The sequence below is a fragment of the Aquarana catesbeiana genome, linkage group LG13, assembly GCF_042186555.1.
Source record: "Aquarana catesbeiana isolate 2022-GZ linkage group LG13, ASM4218655v1, whole genome shotgun sequence".
Classification (NCBI taxonomy): domain Eukaryota; kingdom Metazoa; phylum Chordata; class Amphibia; order Anura; family Ranidae; genus Aquarana; species Aquarana catesbeiana.
In genome coordinates, this window is record NC_133336.1 from 27,206,007 (window position 1) to 27,229,264 (window position 23,258).

The 23,258-nt window shown below is 43.2% G+C and overlaps 1 protein-coding gene across 1 annotated transcript in view; it reads left to right on the forward strand.

The window, feature by feature from the left end:
* Positions 1 to 23,258, forward strand: part of SEL1L (SEL1L adaptor subunit of SYVN1 ubiquitin ligase) — a 65,125-nt gene that overhangs the window by 23,655 nt on the left and 18,212 nt on the right. Inside the window, 11 exon segments of the mRNA XM_073609668.1 lie at positions 109 to 271; positions 3,730 to 3,783; positions 4,044 to 4,103; positions 4,462 to 4,543; positions 10,103 to 10,257; positions 10,986 to 11,042; positions 12,210 to 12,278; positions 13,413 to 13,490; positions 15,437 to 15,499; positions 18,463 to 18,550; positions 19,604 to 19,752. Of these exon segments, the coding sequence (XP_073465769.1) occupies positions 109 to 271; positions 3,730 to 3,783; positions 4,044 to 4,103; positions 4,462 to 4,543; positions 10,103 to 10,257; positions 10,986 to 11,042; positions 12,210 to 12,278; positions 13,413 to 13,490; positions 15,437 to 15,499; positions 18,463 to 18,550; positions 19,604 to 19,752 (1,018 nt within the window).

Consider the following 23,258-nt stretch of genomic DNA (forward strand, 5'->3'; position numbering starts at 1 on the left):
CATTGATGTGTGATGCTATATAGCTTCATGGGCCTTTATTCTAGCAGGATGCAATAGCTTGGTGGTTCAGTGCCTTGTCCAACCCTCTGTGTTTTCCTCTCCCTGCAGGGCCTTCCAGTACTTCATCAAAGCTTCAGACATGAATCATGTGAAAGCTATGGAGAAAGTGGCTTATGCTTTACTGTTTGGGGACCCCATAAAGCAAGATATTCCTGCAGCTAAAGATCTCCTGGTAAAACTGACCGAGCAGGGATCCCCCAGAGGACAGACGGTAAGCTGGCCTTGTGATTTGGAGCTGTAGAACATGACACTTCTCCTCGCTGCCAACTCCTATTTGTTCCTGGTAATAATTTTTCCTGATACACTTCCTGTTTTTCATATTCACCTATCTTCAGTATGGCTTCTAATACTGTTCCGAGCTGTTTTGAGTGTTTTTCTGATGCACACATGGCTTCTGTGTGGCAGCACCCAGGACAGATTATCTTCTCTCCATAAAGATTTTCCACCTGTTTGAATATGTAGCCAATGATTGCCTTTTTTTCTTTTCTTTTAACAAATTTAGATCAGTGGTGTCACTAGGGTTGGTGTCACCTGATGCGGTAAAACATGGTGTCACTCCTCCACTAGCCTGCCACAGTGCTCTGTCCTGCCGCTGCAGGGTGGTGACAGCAGGACAGGCAGTAGAGCACTGAGCAGGTTGGCACTTCTGTGTGACTTTCCACCCCCCCCCCTCCCCAGCCTGCCACAGTGCTACTTGATGGTGTCATCTGGGTCTTCACCCTCATAGGGACCCCACTGAAATAGATACTGATTTGGAGTAGAAGGTTAAAATCACTGGGGGAGGGGGGGGGGGGGTTTATAATATAAACATTAGCTAATCTGACCCAGCAACCCAGAATGATGTGCTGTTCTGACCTTAACCCCTTAGCACCGACACTTCCCGGCCCTTTAAGAGGTTTCAGATGCTGGGAGGAGGAGGAGGCAAGCATTTCAGTCATGTGACCATTGTGATTAGTTGTCACAGCGGTCACATGATCGGAAAGCTCCCGATCACAAGTAGCGGTCGGGAGCTTTCTGTTACCCGCTGGTAACTGTGCTGGGAGCGCAGAGGGTGCATGCTCTTGGCACAGCATTGTTTTACATTTTGGTATGCGCGTATGCAGCCATTCATTGTTTTAAGGCCCACCCACAGAGAGGCCCATATATATGCTTATGGCTGGCGTGAAGAGGTTAAAGTATATTTAAACCCAAGAACAAAAATGTAATGTGTTGTTGGATATCCTTGGGGTTGGTGGCAGCATTAGGGTTTTTTTTTTTTTTGCAGCAGGCTAGATCATACTAAAGTAGGCAGGTGTAAACAGACACCAGTCCATTTACACCCACCAGTCCATAGTGGTGAATGGCATGTCTGATCAGGACAACCTGAAAAACTGACAGGTGGACTTGTATCCAGCAGCCCCGATCCTCCTTTTCTGTGCTCCCCCGCCAGTGCTCCTGGCTCATGCTCCTATAGCAATCCACTTGTTATTGGGGCACTCGTGCTTGCTCACTCCCGAGGTGGCTCTGTGTGTCCATTAACGCACAGACAGCGTCTCAGCACTGCCCCCTGTTCCCTTCTCACTGGCTGTGATTGACAGCAGCGAGAGCCATTGGCTCCCGCTGCTGTCAGTCACAGCCAGTAAAGAGGGAGGGTCCCTGAGCCAATAAGGAGAGAGCTGAGAGAGCCACTGCTCTTGTGCACATCACTTGATCGGGCTCAGGTAAGTATAAGTAAGGGCTGTGGGTGAAGCTGCATGCAGAAGTTTTTTTTTTTTTTTTTTTTTACCTTAAAGAAGGATTAAAGCTTTTCCTCCCCAAAATAGATGCAAATGAGGTTTAATGTAGAAAAATTTAAAATAATGCATTTGGGTGGCAAAAATATGAATGCAATCTATACACTGGGGGGAGAACCTCTGGGGGAATCTAGGATGGAAAAGGACCTGGGGGTCCTAGTAGATGATGGGCTCAGCAACGGCATGCAATGCCAAGCTGCTGCTAACAAAGCAAACAGAATATTGGCATTAAAAAGGGGATCAACTCCAAAGATAAAACGATAATTCTCCCGCTCTACAAGACTCTGGTCCGGCCTCACCTGGAGTATGCTGTCCAGTTTTGGGCACCAGTCCTCGGGAAGGATGTACTGGAAATGGAGCGAGTACAAAGAAGGGCAACAAAGCTAATAAAGGGTCTGGAGGATCTTAGTTATGAGGAAAGGTTGTGAGCACTGAACTTATTGTCTCTGGAGAAGAGACACTTGAGAGGGGATATGATTTCAATCTATAAATACCATACTGGTGACCCCACAATAGGGATAAAACTTTTCCGCGGAAGGGAGTTTAACAAGACACGTGGCCACTCATTAAAATGAGAAGAAAAGAGGTTTAACCTTAAACTGCATAGAGGGTTCTTTACTGTAAGAGCGACAAGGATGTGGAATTCCCTTCCACAGGCGGTGGTCTCAGTGGGGAGCATTGATAGCTTCAAGAACCTATTAGATAAGCACCTGAACATACAGGGATATATAATATAATACTGACATATAATCACACACATGGGTTGGACTTGTCTTTTGTCAACCTCGCCTACTATGTAACTAATAATTGTACACGTGAAACCACAACCCCGCTGTCAGTTTGTGTAACTTGGCTTTATACAGCAGATTTCTGTGTCTGTGATATCACTCATCATCCTCCTGGCTGAATTTCTAAGTTCTCTGACTTCCCGCTTCCTTCCTTTTCCAGTCCTGATACTACATCTCCCATGATCCTTTGAGCTTCTGTAGCTTCAGTGTGAGCTATGGGAGTCACTTGTTCTGGGAGTTGATGTAGGTGGGTCTGGTCACTGGTCACTGTAGGAAGTGGCTGTGGAAGGGATAGTCTATCTGCAGGATATAGAGTGTCACGTGATAGAAAGACACAGGCAGTGCCAGCTGGTGCTCAATGGTTTTTTTTGGGGGGGTGGGCGTTAAACAAACCTCTTCCCACCCCGCCCCCGGCCGGGCCTTGGTAGGTACTCGCACTGCTCCCCGCATCGTCTCCCACTCATCCGCTCTGTCTCCCATTACAGGCATTGCTTCTCCTCCTGGCCGAACAGGAAGTGGGCCCCAAGCCCATCCTTTTTTGAAGCCAATGAGAGCCTCAGGCTCTAATCTTGTGCTTAAAAAAAAAAAAACCATTGAAATCCATGCGTCTGGCGCCCTGCATGTAGATTAGGGGTCGGGAGCATGGATTGGGGGGGGGGGGGGGGGGTTGCGGCTGCCACTGGACAAAACTAAATCCAGAATATCGAGGGATCTGCAGACAACAGAGCAACATGGTACAGAGGTATGATCTAGGCTGGGATTGATCATTCTATTTAGTTCTAGTGCAAATAAGTTAGAATTCAGCTTTAATGCACAGAATGCATTAAGGTTAAAAAAAAAAAACACTTTTTAAAGTATATTCCCTGTCTCCAGCAGTTTGTATAGCAGATCTGTAGTCACTGACCATCTCCTGTGCCATAACCACAGTCTTTGGCTATCTTCTGTTGCTCGCCTGCAGTCTGACCACTTTCCATAGCATTTCTGTATATTTCTGGTTATTTAAGGGGTTCTTATTTAAAGCTTAGACATGGCATTATAGTATTTGCATCTCACTGTTTTTGTTTCTAAACCATTTGTTATAAGCCTTTCACCATCTTCTTATTCTCTAGGCTCTGGGATATCTGTACGCCTCCGGATTAGGGGTGAACAGCAGTCAGGCGAAGGTAATTCCCTTGTCAGTCATTCATGTACATTGTGCGGTCCGTGCATATACGTTGTGCGGTCCGTGCATGTACGTTGTGCGGTCCGTGCATGTACGTTGTGCGGTCCGTGCATGTACGTTGTGCGGTCCGTGCATGTACGTTGTGCGGTCCGTGCATGTACGTTGTGCGGTCCGTGCATGTACGTTGTGCAGTCCGTGTATGTATGTTTTGCAGTCTGTGTATGTACATGCAATGTCACTTTGGAATTTTATCCCCTCCAGGCTCTGGTCTATTACACGTTTGGAGCGTTGGGAGGAAACCTGATCGCACACATGGTTCTGGTAAGTCTGATGTTTCAGTTCCTGACCTGCAGTAATACAATCACTGTGGTTCATCAGTTGATATTCCACATTTCTGTGGCAGAAATTATCAGGAGTATCTCCACCCAGAAGTATTTATCTCTCAGCTATGTTAGAGCAGCAGTGCAGGAAAGGAAGGGGGTGTCTTACGGTTGTAGCAGGCCTAAGGCGGCCACTTCCAAAATACAATAAAGGACGTTTATTGGATGGGTCAGTTATGAGGTCTGCCTTTCCCACACTCCTCCCTGACAAATATGAATAAAAACTGAAGCACAGGTGCTCTGTAGCGTACGTGTGTTGGTGTGATAACTGGTTCTAATGTGTATTCTCCCTGCTGTAGGGCTATCGATATTGGGCCGGAATCGGAGTACTACAGAGCTGCGAATCTGCTCTCACACATTACCGCCTGGTGGCAAATCATGGTAAGGAAGTGTAAATTGTAATAAAATGCAGGAAATGTGTCATATAATTTATGTTTTTGTGTGTGTTGTTTTATTTAGATAGATAGATCTATCTATCTATCTATCTATCTATATAAATCTCTCTCTCCCTGGTAAAATAAGTATTGAACACGTCACCATTTTTCTAGGTAAATAGATTTCTAAAGGTGCCATTGACATGAAATTTTTACCACATGTCAGTAGCAATCCATACATACAAAGAAACCAAAACAAACACATTCAGAAATGAAGTTATATGTAATAAAATGCATTGACACAGGGAAAAAGTATTGAGCACCTGAAGAAAGGGAGGTGCAATGCATGGAAAGCCAAGAGCCCAGCTGAATTCTATCAGTAATTGGAAAGCAATCCTGCCCCTTGTCAGTGCAAATGAATATCAACTGGTCTCATCTGATGGCCTATAAAAAGGAGTCTCATTACCAAGGTGTCACACAGGAAACCTCTCATGATGGGTAAAAAGTAAAGAGCTCTCTCAAGATCTTCACAACCTTATTGTTGCAAAACATGCTGATGACATTGGTTGCAGAAGAATTCCTAAACTTCTTAATGTTCCAGTGAGCACTGTTGGGGCCATAATCCAGAAGGGGAAAGAAAATCATTTAATCATAAACCGGCCCCGATCCGGTGCTCCTTGCAAGATTTTTGACAGAGGAGTGAAAAGAATTATCAGAAGAGTTGTCCAAGATTCACTTGTGGAGAGCTTCAGAAAGACCTGGAATTGGCAGGTACAATTGTTTGAAAGAAAACAATAAGTAATGCACTCAGCTACAGGTATTTGGAGTTTCTTGAACATTGGGAGCTGGAGCCAATACACAGAACTGCCTGACGGACCAGCCTTGATGGGGTAAGACCGCTCGCTCCCCCACTCCATACACATCCCTTAGAGGACCCCCTAACTCTAGGTACCCTGTCTAATAATAGGTGTGGACAGTTGCACGGCTCAGCGACATTCCCTTGTTCCATACTTCCAGCTTGGAGGACTGCTACATTGTCTCCAGGTATTTCCATCCACAATCACATGCAGCCCAATTTGTGCTTATTATGGCCAATTTGATTCTTTCCAGTGAATTTTTGACCACACAGTGCACTGTTATATTTATGCAGCATTTAGATTTGTATGGGTAGCCCCGGGGCATGTGTGCGCTGCAAAAGTCAGTGTTTGATGCTATAGAGGAGATTTTCCTCATAATTCACTATCCTTTGTGGACTAGCATTGACGCTGCACATCCATGATTACCCAGTCCAGACGTGCCTTTTGTAATAAATATAAGCTTTTTTCAGCATCCATCAATTCTTGTTTCTGCCTGTATTAACTGCTTTGCCACCCTATATGGGAGCTTTACTCCCTCCTAGGATCAGAATTTCCTTTTGTTTTCACTAGTATGCGAGGTTGGAGGGCAGAGCACCAATTGCTGTTAGAGACATTGGGTTGGTATTTATTTATTTATCTATTTACTTGATACACCTCCAAATTTGTCTTGTTGGGACTCGGCTGCCATGGCCTGTATGCACGCTCACCACGCAAGTGCTGAAGAAAAAGCATGTTGAAGCTTGTTTTAAAGTTTTCTGCACAACATTTAGACAAGCCTGTGAAATACTGGGGAGAATATAGTCTGGTCAGATGAGACCAAAATTGACCTCTTTGGATGCCATAGTACAGTAGGCATCAACCCTGTCCTCAGGGCCCACTAACAGGCCAGGTTTGAAAGATACCTGAAATGCATCACAGGTGATATCATTTGCTGCTCAGTGATTGCAGTATTCTAGTCTGCCTCTCCCCCAAGGTAATACATAAAACCTGGCCTGTTAGTGGGCCCTGAGGACAGGCTTGAAGACCACTGCCATTGTACACACCATGTTTGGAAGTCAAATGGCACATCACCCCAAAAACACCCAATACCAACAGTGAAGTTTGGAGATGGAAATATCATGGGGTGGGGCTGTTTTTCAGCATACGGTACTGGCAAACTTCATATCATTTAAGGAAGGATGAATGGAAAAATGTACCACAACATTCTTGATAGAAATCTGCTGCCATCTACCAGGATGATGAAGATGAAACAAAGGTGGACATTTCAGCAAGACAATGACCTCAAACACAAAGCCAAGGAAACTCTCCATTGGTTTCAAAGAAAGGAAAAAAAAATAAAGCTACTAGAAATGCCCAGCCAATCACCTGACTTGAATCCAATAGAAAATCTATGGAAAGAATTAAAGATCAGAGTCCATAGAAGAGGACCACGGAACCTTCAAGGTTTGAAGACTGTGTGGAAGAATAGGTCAAAATCACACCTGAGCAACGCATGCGACTAGTTTCTCCATACAGGAGGCGTCTTGAAGCTGTCATTACCAACAAACGATTTTGTACAATATTACCAATTGTGGATAACATTTAAACATCGTTACAAATTCAGTTTCAGTGATAATGAAAATTTTTACATTTGAAAAAAGTCTCAGGCCTGACAATAGTTTGATGATTTTTTGAAATGTAAAATTTATCATTTTATCACCATCACTGAAACTGAATTTGTAATGATGTTTTAATGTTATCCACAATTGGTAATATTATATATTCTCGTTACAGTATTAAACTTCACGCAGCACTAAAAATCTCTCCTGAAGAAGCTCTTGCAGAGCGAAACATGTTGAGTAAAAGTGGCTGTAATAGTGTATGAATTTATAACTAAATACAAATTTTATATATATATATATATATATATATTATAATTTTTTTTTAAATCAATAAAATGTATTTGTAATTAAAAACCTATTGTGTTTTTTCTATTGGCACCTTTTTAAAGTCCCATTTTCTGTATCTTTTATAAACCTTTACACAAACAGCATTTGTTTAAAAAATATATATTCATTAGAGTGTGTATGTATATATGTGTGTGTATATATGTATGTAATACCAATAAGCGTATATTGATTGGTTTGCACAAAAGTTATAGTGTCTTCAAACTATATTATATATATATATATATACATAATATGCATTTGCAGGGGCCTGGAGAGGATGCCAGCGCTGGGGTTCTGGGTTCCTTTCCCATCTCTCCGAGTTTTGCGTCATGTTTTTGTGTGTTTCCATTGCTAGCTCCGGTGTTCTGTCACAATCAAAGCACACTGCTAACTCTGACTTCCACCTGTACTAGCAAATGTATATGATGAGTAGGTGGAGGACATACATCAGAAAGAGAGGGTTTGCACTGACCCAGATAGCTGGCAGGCAAGTGGCTGATTGAGTTATTCCAGTATGTAAAAGTGGAGCAAGATCACAGCAGGATGACGGCCCCTGACAGAGTGCTTGTGTGAGTCTAAACCTTAGCGGGGTTTTTCTGTGAACCTGCTGTGATCACGTCACACTCTCTTATTTGCTGGAAGAGATGTTAAGCTTGAGTACTTCACTACAAACCTACAGAAATGTTGTTGCATCGGTCTCCATCAGTCTCCTGCTGTTCATCTATTTGGGACAGGACACTTCATGTCTTTCTGATGTCACTCAGCTCCTACTGCTTGGGCAGAACTGCTCTTAAGCCTGGTACACACTGCTAGTCCTTTTTTTTTTTTTTTTTCAACCCAGCGGACTAAATGAAAAAAAACTGACAGCTCAAGAGGAGCCGCTTTACTAACTATGCAATGTTAGTACAGAAATCTCCCCTGCTGTACTATTGTGTTCTGATGAGGGAAGCTTCTGTCGGACCGGCTGCTGTACTCGTGGGCCAAATATGCCGAACGTGTGTACTGGGCTTTAGGAATTGCTTGTGACTACTTGGCATTACAAGAACATTGCCCCTCCTTTCTGACTGACTGTATTTGGGGCATTAGTAAACTCCATCGGTGTGGGGGAGGGGGGGGGCGCGGGGACTGATGAAATTTTATTTTAAAGTTGAACTTCAGCCTTTCCCTCACAAAGCAAGTCCCTTCCTGTATCAAACTGATTATTCTCAATCCTCTGCAAACTTCCCTCCCAACAATATAACCCTTTGAAGCTGCAGCAGCTTTCTTGAGCTCAACTTTATTTCCTGTCTGAAGGATTCCAATCATCTTCGATCTCTAATCCACCTGATTCATCCTTTTTTTTTTTTTTTGGCTGCCTCCCACTGCTATTGGCTTTCTTTGCTCTTCAAGTGTGGATCTTTAGGGCCGGCATCAGTCACTGTGGTGCTGTTTCTAAACATTCTATCTAAGAACACGCTAGTGTTCAGTTGTGCAGGCTTCTTCCTGCTGACCACTGTGTGGTACAGACTTTAGCTGTGCAATCCGCTGATCATTTGCTTGATTACACTTTATTAGATCCGATCAGCAGATTGCACAGCTAACGTAATCAGTACACAGTGGCCAGCACAGAGAAGCATGCATATCTAAAGGGGTGTCTAGGATGTGTTTTTTCATAAGATGCTGGATCCAGGGCGCTGTGATGTTTACAGGAGCCTGTCAGACCCCTCCATCAAACAGCAAAGACCAGTGGAAAGACCCAGTCATGACGTCACTGGGTGGTCTCAACAGCCAAACTAGTACCCTCCAAGTGTCAGGACTTTAATGCAGCAATATGTCCAAATAGCCTTAGTAAATATAAAAATATTTAAATAAAGAGAGAAGAAGAGAAGGGGTTAGTGGGACTTTAAATGAGGTAACAGGGGTCCTTCAACTCCCCTCCTCCATCCCGATTCAACACATAAAAAATGGGAGAACAAGAAGCGGGACTTTGCATGAAGCACACAGAGGCAGGAAAAGTTGATTAAACATAAAACAATTTTTAATTTGATTCCAAATTTCCATATAATTTTTTATTTAACTCATTGCATTATGCCAAATATCAAAAAGTTTATACAGTTCATTAGAACCACACAATACATTTTCGTTAATACTTCAACAAGGAGTTATTACATGTTATGCAAAAACACAGAATAATTGATGCATGATTATACACATAGTAGAGAATACCTAATACAGGTCATTGACGCACTGTATAACTGTATAAACTTTTTGATATTAAAAACATTTAAATTGATTTGAAAATGGCATAAAAAACATAATTCATGATAAAAGGTACATAATGTACATAGAGCTGATCATACAATGGAAACCAAAAAGAGGTTCTATACACAATATCAGAACCTATAGCATATACAGCATGTAGCAACACCCAACACGTTTGGAGACAGTATATCTCTTTTTCAGGGGGTGGAAGCTTCCAGGTTCAAGATTCATATTATTATTTTTTTTTTTTTTTGTGTTCATAGAGTACATAGAGTTGCCAAGAATAAAAACCAAAGTGTAAATGATGCTGCCATCATATGGGGGTCACCGTGGGAAGTTTAGCTCTCAGTCCAGGGCACCCAAAACACTGAGGTCACCAACAAAAAAGTGTGGCGGGTTGGAGATGTCCCGGTGATGATATAAGACATTCCTGCATTGTTTGGCCAGTCAGGAAAGGTGACCTTGGACTTCCTGAAGCCACTTTTTTTTCTCTAGTAGAACATCGAATGATTTTTCTTTCTGTCCTCCATCATGTTACAGTTGCCAGTGACATCTCATTGACGGGCGGCACTGTGGTACAGAGGATCCGATTAGCAGACGAAGTGGAGAACCCAGGCATGGCCAGCGGGATGCTGGAGGAGGACTTGATCCAGTATTACCAGTTTCTGGCGGAGAAGGGAGATGTCCAGGCACAGGTCAGCCTTTTACACTTTGTATTGTAATTATCACAGTTAAAGTATAACTAAAGGCACTTTTTTTGTATTATTTTTTTTTATTGTGGATGTAGTGGAGAGAGATTAGAATCCCTGTCAGTTTTTACTGCTGTCTTTGCCCCCGTTAGGGAGATTCACCCTCCTCTATATGTCCTGTTTACCATTATCATTGAAAGTAAAAGAAAATCCCAAATTTTGGGCTGTCCCCAGGAGAAATCTTCCAATGGGGACACTAGTTCTGGTGTCCTGGAGGTCCCCACGGAATTCCCTTGATTTGAAGGGATTTCCTCTCACTTCCTGTTTTGGCTATGGGACAGGAAGTGAAAGGAAATCTACGCAATGGGACAGAGATGGCAAAAGAAAATCCGACAGGGGTTTTAATCTATTCAAAATGAAAAAAAAGTTTTGCCTATAGTTTTACTTTCATACTGTAACGGATGACCTAACATGTCACAGACAGACAACAGGACTGTTATGCTCACAGTAATGGAAAATGATCCAGACATCTTCTGGACACACACACACACACACGTTGGTTTATGTAAAAAAAAAAAAAATGAGTTTTAGCTTTTTTCTCTCTCCTGAACTTGAAACAGCCGTGACATCTGATTGGTCCAGACTTGCCTAGTGCTTTTCTTTATACATTCTCCCTAATTTTTCTATGTATTGTCCACAAGTTGTGTCCTATTAATGGTCTTTTTATGCTTTAGGTGGGTCTGGGGCAGCTTCACCTACATGGGGGACGTGGAGTAGAGCAAAACCATCAGGTATGTCCAAGTGTCTAGTGTCTAGCATTGCAATTCTTTGATCAGTGCTGGGTGTGTACTGTGCATTCTGTATGATCGGTGCTGGGTGTGTACTGTGCATTCTGTATGATCGCTGCTGGGTGTGTACTGTGCATTCTGTATGATCGGTGCTGGGTGTGTACTGTGCATTCTGTATGATCGGTGCTGGGTGTGTACTGTGCATTCTGTATGATCGGTGCTGGATGTGTACTGTGCATTCTGTATGATCGGTGCTGGGTGTGCACTGTGTGTGTTGTATATTGATGGGTGTGCACTGTGTGTGTTGTATATTGATGGGTGTGCACTGTGTGTGTTGTATATTGATGGGTGTGCACTGTGTGTATGTTGTATATTGATCAGTGCTGGGTTTGCACACTGTGTATGTTGTATATTGATTGGTGCTGGGTGTGCACTGTGTGTATGTTGTATATGGATCGGTGCTGGGTGTGTACTGTGCATTCTGTATGATCTGTGCTGGGTGTGCACTGTGTGTATATTGTATATTGATCGGTGCTGGGTGTGCACTGTGTGTATGTTGTATATTGATCAGTGCTGGGTGTGTACTGTGCATTCTGTATGATCTGTGCTGGGTGTGCACTGTGTGTATATTGTATATTGATCGGTGATGGGTGTGTACTGTGTGTATGCTGTATATTGATCGGTGTGCACTGTGCATATGGTTTATATTTATCGGTGCTGGGTGTGCACTTTGCGCATGTTGTATATTGTATACTTATCAGTGCTGGGTGTGCGTGTTGTATATTGATCGGTGCTGGGTGTGCACTGTGTGTGTTGTATATTGATAGGCTTGCACTGTGTGTATGTTGTATATTCATCGGTGCTGGGTGTGCACTGTGTGTATGTTGTATATGGATCGGTGCTGGGTGTGTACTGTGTGTATATTGTATATTGATCAGTGCTGGGTGTGCACTGTGTGTATGTTGTATATTGATGGATGTGTACTGTGTGCACGTTGTATATGGATCGGTGCTGGGTGTGCACTGTGTGTATGTTGTATATTGATGGGTGTGTACTGTGTGTATGTTGTATATGGATCGGTGCTGGGTGTGCACTGTGTGTATGTTGTATATTCATCGGTGCTGGGTGTGTACCTTGTGCAAATTAACACTGAACACTAATTCTCTACAGAGGGCCTTTGAATACTTCAATCAAGCTGCCAATGCTGGGAATTCTCATGCCATGGCTTTCCTGGGGAAGGTAAGAGCCAAAGAGGCTTAGGTAACAAAGAGTTCAGGCAGAGCTGGCAATCGGCAGTTGGATAGTTGTCCCCTTCCTCCCCATCCCCATTCAACAGGCACCATTTGTGACCAAAATCTAGAAGATAGGAGCTGCGGTCTGTACATGTGTTGGAGACAGAACTGGAGTGGGATATCCCAGGGGAGATGTTTTGAATTATGTGTTGCTGGTGTACAGGAAGCACACAGACCCCATGGAGAAAAATGTGACTGACCGTCCAGCAACCAGCTTGGATGCTTCCGTCAGTATACAGCTTCCTCCAGGCTGGACCCAGGAACCAGGTATTATAGCGGAGCACCCAAGGACTAGACGACACTAGCTTGGGTGCAAACGGGAACTGGCTTTATTGTAAATTCACACAGAATATATACCATGCAAAATCAGATAATAGCTTGATCACATTATCCTAGACAATTAGCACATCTAAGGAAAGCCAACATAAACATACACAGTACGCTAATTACCAATAAGCCTTGATTAGCCAGGGAGTGCCCAGACAATCCGGCAACAATTCCACAACTCTGGATACATAAAGTGCATTACACATTATCATAAGCATAAACATCCCACAATGGTTCGATAACCAGGTAAAGTGGACACAACATTAACCACATCTCCAAGAGATGATCAGATAGACAGGAACAATAGGTGACTCAATTAACAATGGGTATTCACACCTAAGAGGCACACAATGGGAGAGACATACTTAACCATAAACACATAACACCTTAAACATATTATAGCAGGAGACCCCAGCATCAGGTTGTTTTGAGCTGGTTATATTAACATCTATTCTGAGTCTCAGAGTCTAAAGCAGTCATTGCTGGTTTGAGCCCCGTGTCTCCAAATGTGTATCCAGTTCCTAGATTCCCAGAGTCTTTGTGTTTTGAGGAGACATGGACCTGGGTCTAAAGCAAGACCACTCCAAAGGTCCCCCAGGCACACACCTCCCAAGAATAAAGTCCCCTTAAAAGCCAGGGCCCATAGTCGGTAGGCAAGAGGCCACTGCAGTCCCCTCTAAAAGCCCCTGTCCTGGTTGGGTCTGTCACAAGAGGTGTCTGTGTGGTCAGCTGTGTCTTCTCTCATGTCTTTCAGATGTACTCAGAGGGGAGTGACACGGTGATGCAGAGCAATGAAACCGCTCTTCAGTACTTCAAGAAAGCAGCTGACATGGTAAGACTGGTTTCTGGAGGAAGAGAGGGGTGCATGGTGGATGGTAGGAGAGGATAAGATTGCCCGGGGTGGGGGGGGGGGATAATATTACAATGAGTGGACATGAGGAAAGGTTGGGAGAATAAGAGTGTGCAAGAAATGGGGACGGGGTAGAAAAGGTAGAAATTAGCTAAAAGGGAACATTTTAGTCTTCAGATTAATTCTGTATACAATAGTGTCAGTGCTGTAGCTGGTAATGTGGTTTATTTACAGTTATAGACTCGCCATAGTAATTATTGTTAGATAGAGACCATGTGATCTGCGACACTTTATAAGTTATTCTTGATAAAGTTCCCTTTTTTGCTATAAATAAAAAATGTATTAATGTAAAGTGTAATTTCGCATTCGCACACACAGAGCGGCTCGGCCCTGCCCCTGCACTCTTCTCATTGGCTCACTTGCTGTGATTGACAGTAGTGGGCGTCAGTTGCTCCCGCTGCTGTCTCAGCGAATGAGGAGGTGGACAGCCGCTGCTCTTGTGCTCATCGCTGGATCACGATGGGGTTCAGGTAAGTATTAGGAGGGGCTGGGGGGAGGGGGTTTGCTGCAAATAGAAGGCTTTTTTACCTTTGTGCATAGAATGGTAAAAAGCCTTAAGCCTTTACAAGCACTTTTAAGGTGGAGCTTTAGTCCGAATATTAAGTCCAGCTAGATGACTTCAGGCTGGCCCCTTTTGCAGCTATAGCTATGTAATACATTAAAATTCCACCCATTTAAAAGTCAGCAGCTACAAAAAGTGCAGCTGCTGACTTTTAATAATCGGACACTCACCTGTCCATTGGTCGCATAAAGCCTTGCTCCTCTCCACGGCGCCGGCATTGTAACTGTGGGGGCCCGGCTGTGGGTGGAACTCCGCTTTAAGTGCCTATACTGTTTAAACTCCAGTAATACTCAGTCTCACCCTGCTCTGCACATGCTTAGTTGCTCTCTATTTTTAGGCAGCGCTGAATTTGTAGAGGCCGATCTGCTTGACAGCCTTTAAGTGGAATTAAACCCTCCCATCCTTACAGCCTAGGAAGCTGCTTCTGTTTGATCTGAAACTGCCATGGTGCTGCATGTGATCAGTTATTACCTCAGCCATTTGATGGTTTGGTTGATTAAACAAGTAAATGCGACCGTTTTCAATCCCTGCATTCCAGGAATGTAACTGTTTTTTGAAATTCTTAAAACTATGGATTTAGTTTAACTTCATAATTTGTTGCTGTTCAGTGGCTCTGGACTTTAACAGAATGGCCGCCTCCAGCAAGAAGAAACGGGAGCAATGCTGAAGGCAATTTGCAGCACACACTCATTTTGGTAGTCAAATTATTAATGTGGAATGTATGTTCCTAAGGGTCCTTTCACACTGGGGCGGTTTGCAGGCGCTATCGCGCTATTAATCGCGCCTGCAAACCGACCCGAAAGTGCTGCTGCTTTCATTCTAGTGTGAAAGCCCCGAGGGCTTTCACACTGGAGCGATGTGCTGGCAGGACGGTAAAAAAAGTCCTGCCAGCAGCATCTTCGGAGCGGTGAAGGAGCGGTGTGTATACCGCTCCTTCACCGCTCCTGCCCATTGAAATCAATGGGACGGCACGGCAATACTGCGGGCAAAGCGCCTCTGCAGAGGCGCTTTGCGGTGGTTTTAACCCTTTCTCGGCCGCTAGCAGGGGGGTAAAACCGCCCCCGCTAGCGGCCGCATACCGACGGTAAAGCGCCTCTTACAAATGCGGCGCTTAACCGCCGACAACGCCCCCGCCCCAGTGTGAAAGGACCCTTACTAAAGAACATTATTTTTTTTTATTTTTTTTTTTTAATCAAGTTGTTATGGCTAAAATTCCACTTTAAGCCAGCACATCCATTTCAGATTGCAGACAGTAGGTGGCAGCATGTAACCAAATGAACCTGACACAACTTTATTCTTCTAACAGGGTAATCCAGTAGGACAGAGCGGTCTAGGCATGGCATACTTGTACGGCAGAGGTGTTCCTGTGGTGAGTATTGCCCTGGACGTGAGCTTTCCCATTTCCTGACGATAAAATGCTCTGTATTTATGATGATGCTTGTATTGGCTGTATCCCGTAACTTCATGTCCTAATATGATCTAGCAGAGCCTGTCTGACCTAGTTATTCGACATTATATTCTCCATAATGGGCGCATAACAGAGATGTTTCTGGAATAAAAGTCATTTTTTGTTCAGATGAGAGTTCATACTGTACCTGTGTTTAAAAAAAAAAAATAATAATAATAATTTGATCTTTAACCCTTTCACTGCCAGAGCCGTTTTTGCGTTTTTTTTTTTTTATTTGCACATAACTAGAGAATAAAATAGTGGCAGTTCCAATTTTTTATGTCACACGTTATTACTGTAAAGGTCTATGGAGTGCTAAATTTCAGTAAAAAACACACTAAAGTGAATTTTAGGGCAAACAAACGCAATAAACTACCCAAATTTTTGGTAAAACTTAAAAGGTGAAGTTGCGCCGAGTAAATAGATATCCAACATGTCCAACCTTAAATTTGCGTGCACCCGTGAAATGGCGACAAATTTCAGTATCCTATATTGACATTTGTGAAAAGCCCCCTATAGGTATCGGTTTAGTGTTACGAAGGAGGTCTTGTATTAGAATTATTGCTCTCGAGCGCGGCAATAAGTATGCCCCCGTGTATGCGTTTTATGTGGGTATGGGTGGGGGGAGGTGCCTCCAAAAAATTTTTTTTTTTGGGGGGGGGGGGGGGGGGGATTTTATGTGCTTGGGTGTAACTTTATTTTTTTGCAAAAAAAAAACATTAAAAAAAATGTTTACTTTTAACTTTTTTTTTTTTTTTTTTTTTTTTTTTCTTTTCATTACATAGGGGACAAAAAGTCCCCTATGTGATGATTTTTAGGTGACAGGTTCTCTTTACTGAGACATCCAGGGTCTAAAAGACCCTTCACATCCTCTCCCTTGTGCTTCACTGAATGTTTTGCCATGCAGATCGCATGGCAAAACATTATTTCCCAGCTGAGCGAGCCGGGGACACCAAGAGCTTGACCCAGGAGTGACGTCAGAGACGTTGCTTTCCGGGTCACTCAAAGAAGGGGGAGGGGAGCAGGGGTGTATGTGTCCGTGTCCGCTCTTCTCCTTCCCCTCCACCCGCCATGAAGCTCCCGGGCCCGCCGATGGGCAAGCGGAGCCCGGAAAGCATGGTGGGGGGAAGGGGCGGGACGCCGGTACAGGGGGTGTGTGAAAGTGATCGGGCAGCAGCGGAGCCACCCGAATGCTCTCGCCTGACAGGCAGAAGTCTGCCTGTCAGTTTCACACACAATCCCAGTGGCTGCAGCCACCAAATTGTGTGTAATACTCCCCTGCTGCCAGGTCCATACAACGTAAAACACAGACTGAGTATAAAAGCTTCTCCCCTGCTCGCTCTGCTGATTCCCACTGTGCAGAGCAGACACGGACACAGTCCCGCTCTCCTCTATGGGGAAATCTGATGGAAACAGATCGCCTGTCCATTTCCATCCGATCCGCCAGGCGGAAGGAAAATAGGACCACCACCCGTCTGGTTTTTACTGCTAGGATCAGATCGGATAGCTGTGGCTGTCAGCGGACATGTATTCCCTGACATCTGCCGATCTATAGGGGGGAATGGAGGGTTCGATCAGGTCTGCTTGAAAAACTGACAGGTGGACCCGATCAGACAGCCCGTGTAAAAGGGCCCTTAGTGTCACTGGTCTTCAAAAAGTGTCAGAATGTCCGCTGCAATATCGCAGTCCTGCTATAAGTCGCTGATCACCGCTATTACTTGTAAAAAAATTTAATAGATAAAAAGATCCCATAGTTTATAAACGCTTTAACTTTTTGCGCAAACCAATCAATATACACTTATTGGATTTTAAATTTTTTTTTTTTTACCAAAAATATATAGCAGAATACATATTGGCCTAAATTGATTAAGAAATTTTATTCTTTATTGGATATGTTTTATAGCAGAAAGTAAAAAAAAATGTTTTTTTGTTTGTTTGTTTTTTTTGTTTTGTTTTGTTTTTTGTTTTTTAAATTGTCGGTCTTTTTTTTGTTTATAGCGCAAAAAATAAACGCAGAGGTGATCAAATGCCACCAAAATGAAGCTCTATTTGTGGGGGGGGGGGGAAGAACATAAATTCTTTTTGGGTACAGCGTCACAAGACCGCGCAATTGTCCGTTAAGGTAACGCAGTGCAGTATTGCACTGCGTTACCTTGATGGAGGCAAGTGGGTAAATTCTGCCTGTGCGCTCAAAATGTGAATACAGCTTCAAAATAGCCTGTTACTCTGATTGTGTATATGTGTGTATGTATAATACATTTTTTTTTTTTTGTGTATGTGTGTGTGTATATATATATATATATATATATATATATATATATATATATATATATATATATATATATATATATATATATATATATATGTATATGTGTGTGTGTGTGTGTGTGTGTGTGTATGTATATATATATATATATATATATATATATATATATATATATATATATATATATATATATATATATATATATATATATATATATATATATATATATATGTGTGTGTGTGATACTTTTTTTTTTTTTTTTTTAGTCGCTCAGCCACTTCGATAGGTCATTATGGGGGAGTTTTACTAAAATTGGAGAGTGCAAAATCTGGTGCAGCTTTGCATAGAAACCAATCAGCTTCCAGGTTTTTTTGTCAAAGCTTAACTGAACAAGCTGAAGTTAAAAGCTGATTGGTGCAGCTGTGCATGGCAGCCCGATTCTGTGTGCTCCAGTTTTAGTAAATCAACCCCTATTTTCTTTAGGTTTATGTCACAGTACAAGGCCTCCTACCCTATGATAACTGTAGATCTTCCCTCTCCCTGCATACTTATCTGGCCCCGGTGCTCCGACATCTTCCATCCCAATCTGACTTTTTTTTTTTTTTTTTTTTCTTAACAGAATTACGATTTGGCACTGAAGTATTTCCAGAAGGCGGCTGAGCAGGGCTGGGTGGACGGGCAGCTTCAGCTCGGCTCCATGTACTACAGTAAGTGTTGCTCTGGACGTTCTCTTCTGATCACACATTTGGCAGGAGGGTGTTCGGTATGGTATTATTATTACTATACACGATTTATATAGCGGCAACAGTTTACGCAGCGCTTTACAATGTAGAGGGGGGGACAGCACAATTACAGTACAGTTCAATACAGAAGGGACAGGAGGGCCCGGCTCGTAGAGCTTACATTCTAAAGGGAGGGGGAGGTGGTACAAAAGGTAATAGATGCAGGGAATGATTTGATGGGAGTGTGGTAGCCAACTATGGATTGGTACAGCGGGTAATCTGATGGTGGTGGCACTGTTAAAAGTGGCAGAACGTTAGGGGGACAGATAGCAAAGTATTAGGAAGTGGCTGTCACATGGCAGCAGTGATCCCAGCAAGAGACTAGTCTAGTTTGTGACATTCTACCAGCATAATATGATACCCTGTTTCCCCGAAAATAAGACCTAGCGTGACTGTCGGTGATGGCTGCAATATAAGCCCTACCCCCCAAATAAGCCCTACCCTGTTTCCCTGAAAATAAGCCCTACCCTGAAAATAAGACCTACAAGGACTTTAACTAGGGCTTATTTGGGGGGTAGGGCTTATATTGCAGCCATCACTGACAATCACGCTAGGTCTTATTTTCAGGGAAACAGGGTAAGTGATAGCTGAGTTGATGAGCTTTGTTATGATTAAAGTAATAGTATTGGTTCTGGTGGGAAATGATTGTTTATTCTGGGCAGTATAGATCTTCTGTTTTAGGTTGTGGTGACCAAAAGAGACAAAAATCCTTCCACTTGAATATTGTGAATCATGCAGGTGAAAGCATGTATAGGAGGGATATGCAATTAGCGGACCTCCATCTGTTGCAGAACTACAAGTCCCATGAGGCATAGCAGGACTCTGACAGCCACAAGCATGACACCCAGAGGCAGAGGCATGATGGGATTTGTAGTTTTGCAACAGCTGGAGGTCCGCTAATTACGTATCCCTGATGTATAGAATAGGAATGTAATCTTGTTGGGCGACACTGACTTGTGCTTTCTGTTCTCCCTGCAGACGGTGTCGGAGTGAAGAGAGATTACAAACAGGCCCTGAAGTATTTTAATTTGGCATCCCAGGGGGGCCACATTCTGGCATTTTACAATCTGGCTCAGATGCATGCCACCGGCACCGGGGTTCTACGATCCTGCCAAACCGCTGTGGAGGTAACTGAGCAATAATGTTCCTATATAATACCATATGTATCACAATTCACCATGTACATTCACCGGCCACTTTATTAGGTACACCTTGCTAGTCCCGGGTTGGACCCCCTTTTGCCTTCATTCTTCGTGGCATAGATACAACAAGGTGTTGGAAACGTTCCTCAGAGATTTTGCTCCATAGTGACATGATAACACCACACAGTTGCAGATTTGTCGGCTGCACATCCATGTTGCTAATCTCCCATTCCACCACATCCCAAAGGTGCTCTATTGGATTGAGATCTGGCGAGTGTGGAGGCCATTGGAGTACAGGGACCTCATTGTCCAGTGGTGAGATGATTGGAGCTTTGTGACATGGTGCATTATCCTGCTGGAAGGAGCCATCAGAAGATGGGTACATCCTCCACATAACTGCCGCTCACTGGATATTTTCTCTTTTTCCCACCATTCTCTGTAAACCTGAGAGATGGTTGTGTGTGAAAATCCCAGTAGAACAGCAGTTTTTTGAAATCCTCAGACCAGCCCGGCACCAACAACCATTCCATGTTAAAAATCACTTTAATCCCCTTTCTTCCCCATTCTCATGCTTGGTTTTGAACTTCAGCAAGTTGTCTTCACCACGTCTAGATGTCTAAATGCATTGAGTTGCTGCTATGTGTTTGGCTGATTAGGAACTTGTGTTGCCAAGCAATCAAACAGGTGTACCTAATAAAGTGGCCAGTGAGTATATGGCCCACATCTACAAATCACTGTTAAATTTTTTTTTGGTCCAGCATTGCAGTGATTTACTAATTAGAACGCACATTAAGCGTGGTAGTGGTATTTCAAAGCTTCATTCACCTGTTCTGTTTGTCCACAGTCACATGTCCCCTGGAGTGGGACTTTAAAAAAACCATATTGTTGCGCATTATCCGAGTGCAGAGTCCCTGCCATCTTCTGAAACGACTTCGTAAAGGTTAAAGCCTCCTTAATCTTCACAATTAATGTCCCTGAAAGTACCGTATTTATCAGCGTATAACACGCACTCCCCCCCCCCCCCCCCCCCCCCCCCCCCGATAATAGGGGGCAAATCACGTGTTCATGTTGTACGCCGATACCTGGCTGCCTCGGAGGGGAAGGTGGGGGCGAGCACCGCCGCATTACACAGAGCCGGGATCTCCTGTGTACTCATCGCTCAAAGTCACACACAGTCCCGCCTCTTGGACCGGCTCCAGGAGGAGCGCCGAGTACACAGGAGATCCTGGCACTGTGTAATCTGTTATCCATTATTTATTTTTTATTGACATTAATAAAATATTTTTTATAGTTAAAAAATACTAATATTCTTCATTTATTTCCTTAAGTCCCACAGTTAGTAGTTTTTTTTTCATGTATTCTTCATAATAAAATGGGATGTGGTGTCCTCTCTGACCAGGCAACCCTCTATATCTTTTTGGTATAATCCGGCACTGGTGAGGCTGCATTGAAGGGCGCTGACCCTTATTTTGTTTTGTTCTTTTATTTTAAATTTAAGTTTTGTTTCCTGAAACTTTCCTCATTTTAAAATGAAGGTGCGTGTTATACACCGATAAATACGGTAGTTCATTTTGGCCAAGCTGGCCCACACAAACTACTTACTGCAGTAATAGGTGGGCTTGCTGGGCAACCTGTATTAATGGTAAGTAGCCTCAGCTACATACAGTATACAACACTGTTTCGGCAATGGGACTTCCTGTCCCACTCCTGGAACAAAATAGTCAGGCTGAGAGCTGCCCAGCCGTTCACAGGGAAGGTTTGCATTATATGCATGAATACAAAGCTTCTTCTGATGGGGCGGAGAGGCAGGTGGATGACATCGCGATCTCTGCTTCAGCCAATCAGAGAAAGCTTTGTATTCGTCCGTAGAATACAAAGCTTTCCACGAATGGCGCCCGACTCTATTTTGTTCTGGGAGTGAGACGGAAAGTTCATGTCCCACTGCCCGGAACACAGCACTGTATACTGTAAGTACTTGAGGCTACCTACAGTTAATACAGCGCAGCCAGGAAGTGCAGCTGTTAATGCAGTAAATAGTTTGTTGGGCCAGCTTGGCGTAAACAAACCATTTAACCACTTCGCGCAAATCGCCGTACCTGTACGTCGGTAATTTGATGCTAAATATGGTTGTTATGCCAGCAGCTAGCTGCCCTAACCCCGGTATTTTCAGGAACGGCGTGTGTTTCTCTTTAAGATAAAAGTGGTCTCTGTGGCGGAATCGCCACAAGATCACTTTTATCGGTGGCAGAAGAGGGCCCCTCCCGCCGTGCTCCGGTCGTCTCCACCGCTTACAGAAACCAGCGGCGGAGACTATAGCTCCATAGCATTGGACGTCAAACGTCATTTCCGCCCAATGCTCTTAAAAGGGGAATTTGTTATTTTTTTATTTTGTTTTTTTTTTTAATTGCATTTTAGTGTAAATTTGAGATCTGAGGTCTTTTTGACCCCAGATCTCACATTTAAGCGGTCCTGTCATGCTTTTTTTTCTCTATTATGTTTTTATATTAATGTTTACATTCTTTGTAATAGGAATAAAAGTGACCCAAATTTATTTATTTTTTTTTTTAAAAGGACAGTGTAAAAAAAGAAAAAAAAAAAGAAAAAAAAAAAGGTAAAACATTAAATAAGAAAAACATTTTTTAAAGCGCCCCGTCCCACCGAGCTTGCGGGCAGAAGCGAACGCATACGTAAGTCGCGCCTGCCACAAGTGAGGTATTGCCGCGGTCGTTAGAGCGAGAGCAGTATTTCGAGCACTGGACCTCCTCTGTAACTGAAAACTGGTAACTTGTAGAAATTTTTAAACGTCGCCTATGGAGATTTTTAAGTGCCAAAGTTTGTCGCCATTCCAAGAGCGGGCGCAGTTTTGAAGCGTGACATGTTGGGTATCAATTTACTCGGCGTAACAACATCTTTCACAATATACAAAAAAAATTGTGCTAACTTTACTGTTGTCTTATTTTTTTTAACTCAAAAAAGTGTGTTTTTTGCAAAAAAATTGTGCTTGTAAGACTGCTGCGCAAATACGGTGTGATATAAAGTATTGCAGTGACTGCCATTTTATTCTTTAGGGCAGGGATCTTCAAACTACGACCCTCCAGCTCTTGTGGAACTACACATCCCATAAGGCATTGTGTAACGCTGACATTCACGACAGAAAAAAAAAGAGGGTTCCCCTAAGTGGGCTTTTAAGGCACTTTGATTTATATTGTATGTGAAAAATGTAGCAAAGTATACAGAAGATTATGCTGTGCCCCATCGTATGCCAACCTGTTCTTGGGGGAGTGGGAGCAAATTTTTTTGACTGATGAGAATCTGGCCATCTATACTGACTACATTTTGGGGTGGTACCGTTATATCGATGACATTCTCATCTTCTGGGACAGCCCGCAAGATATGCTCGAGCAATGCCTTTTAAGAATGAACAAAAACGACTTTAACCTGAATTTTACCATGTCCTATGATAGAAATCGAATAACATTCTTAGATAAACT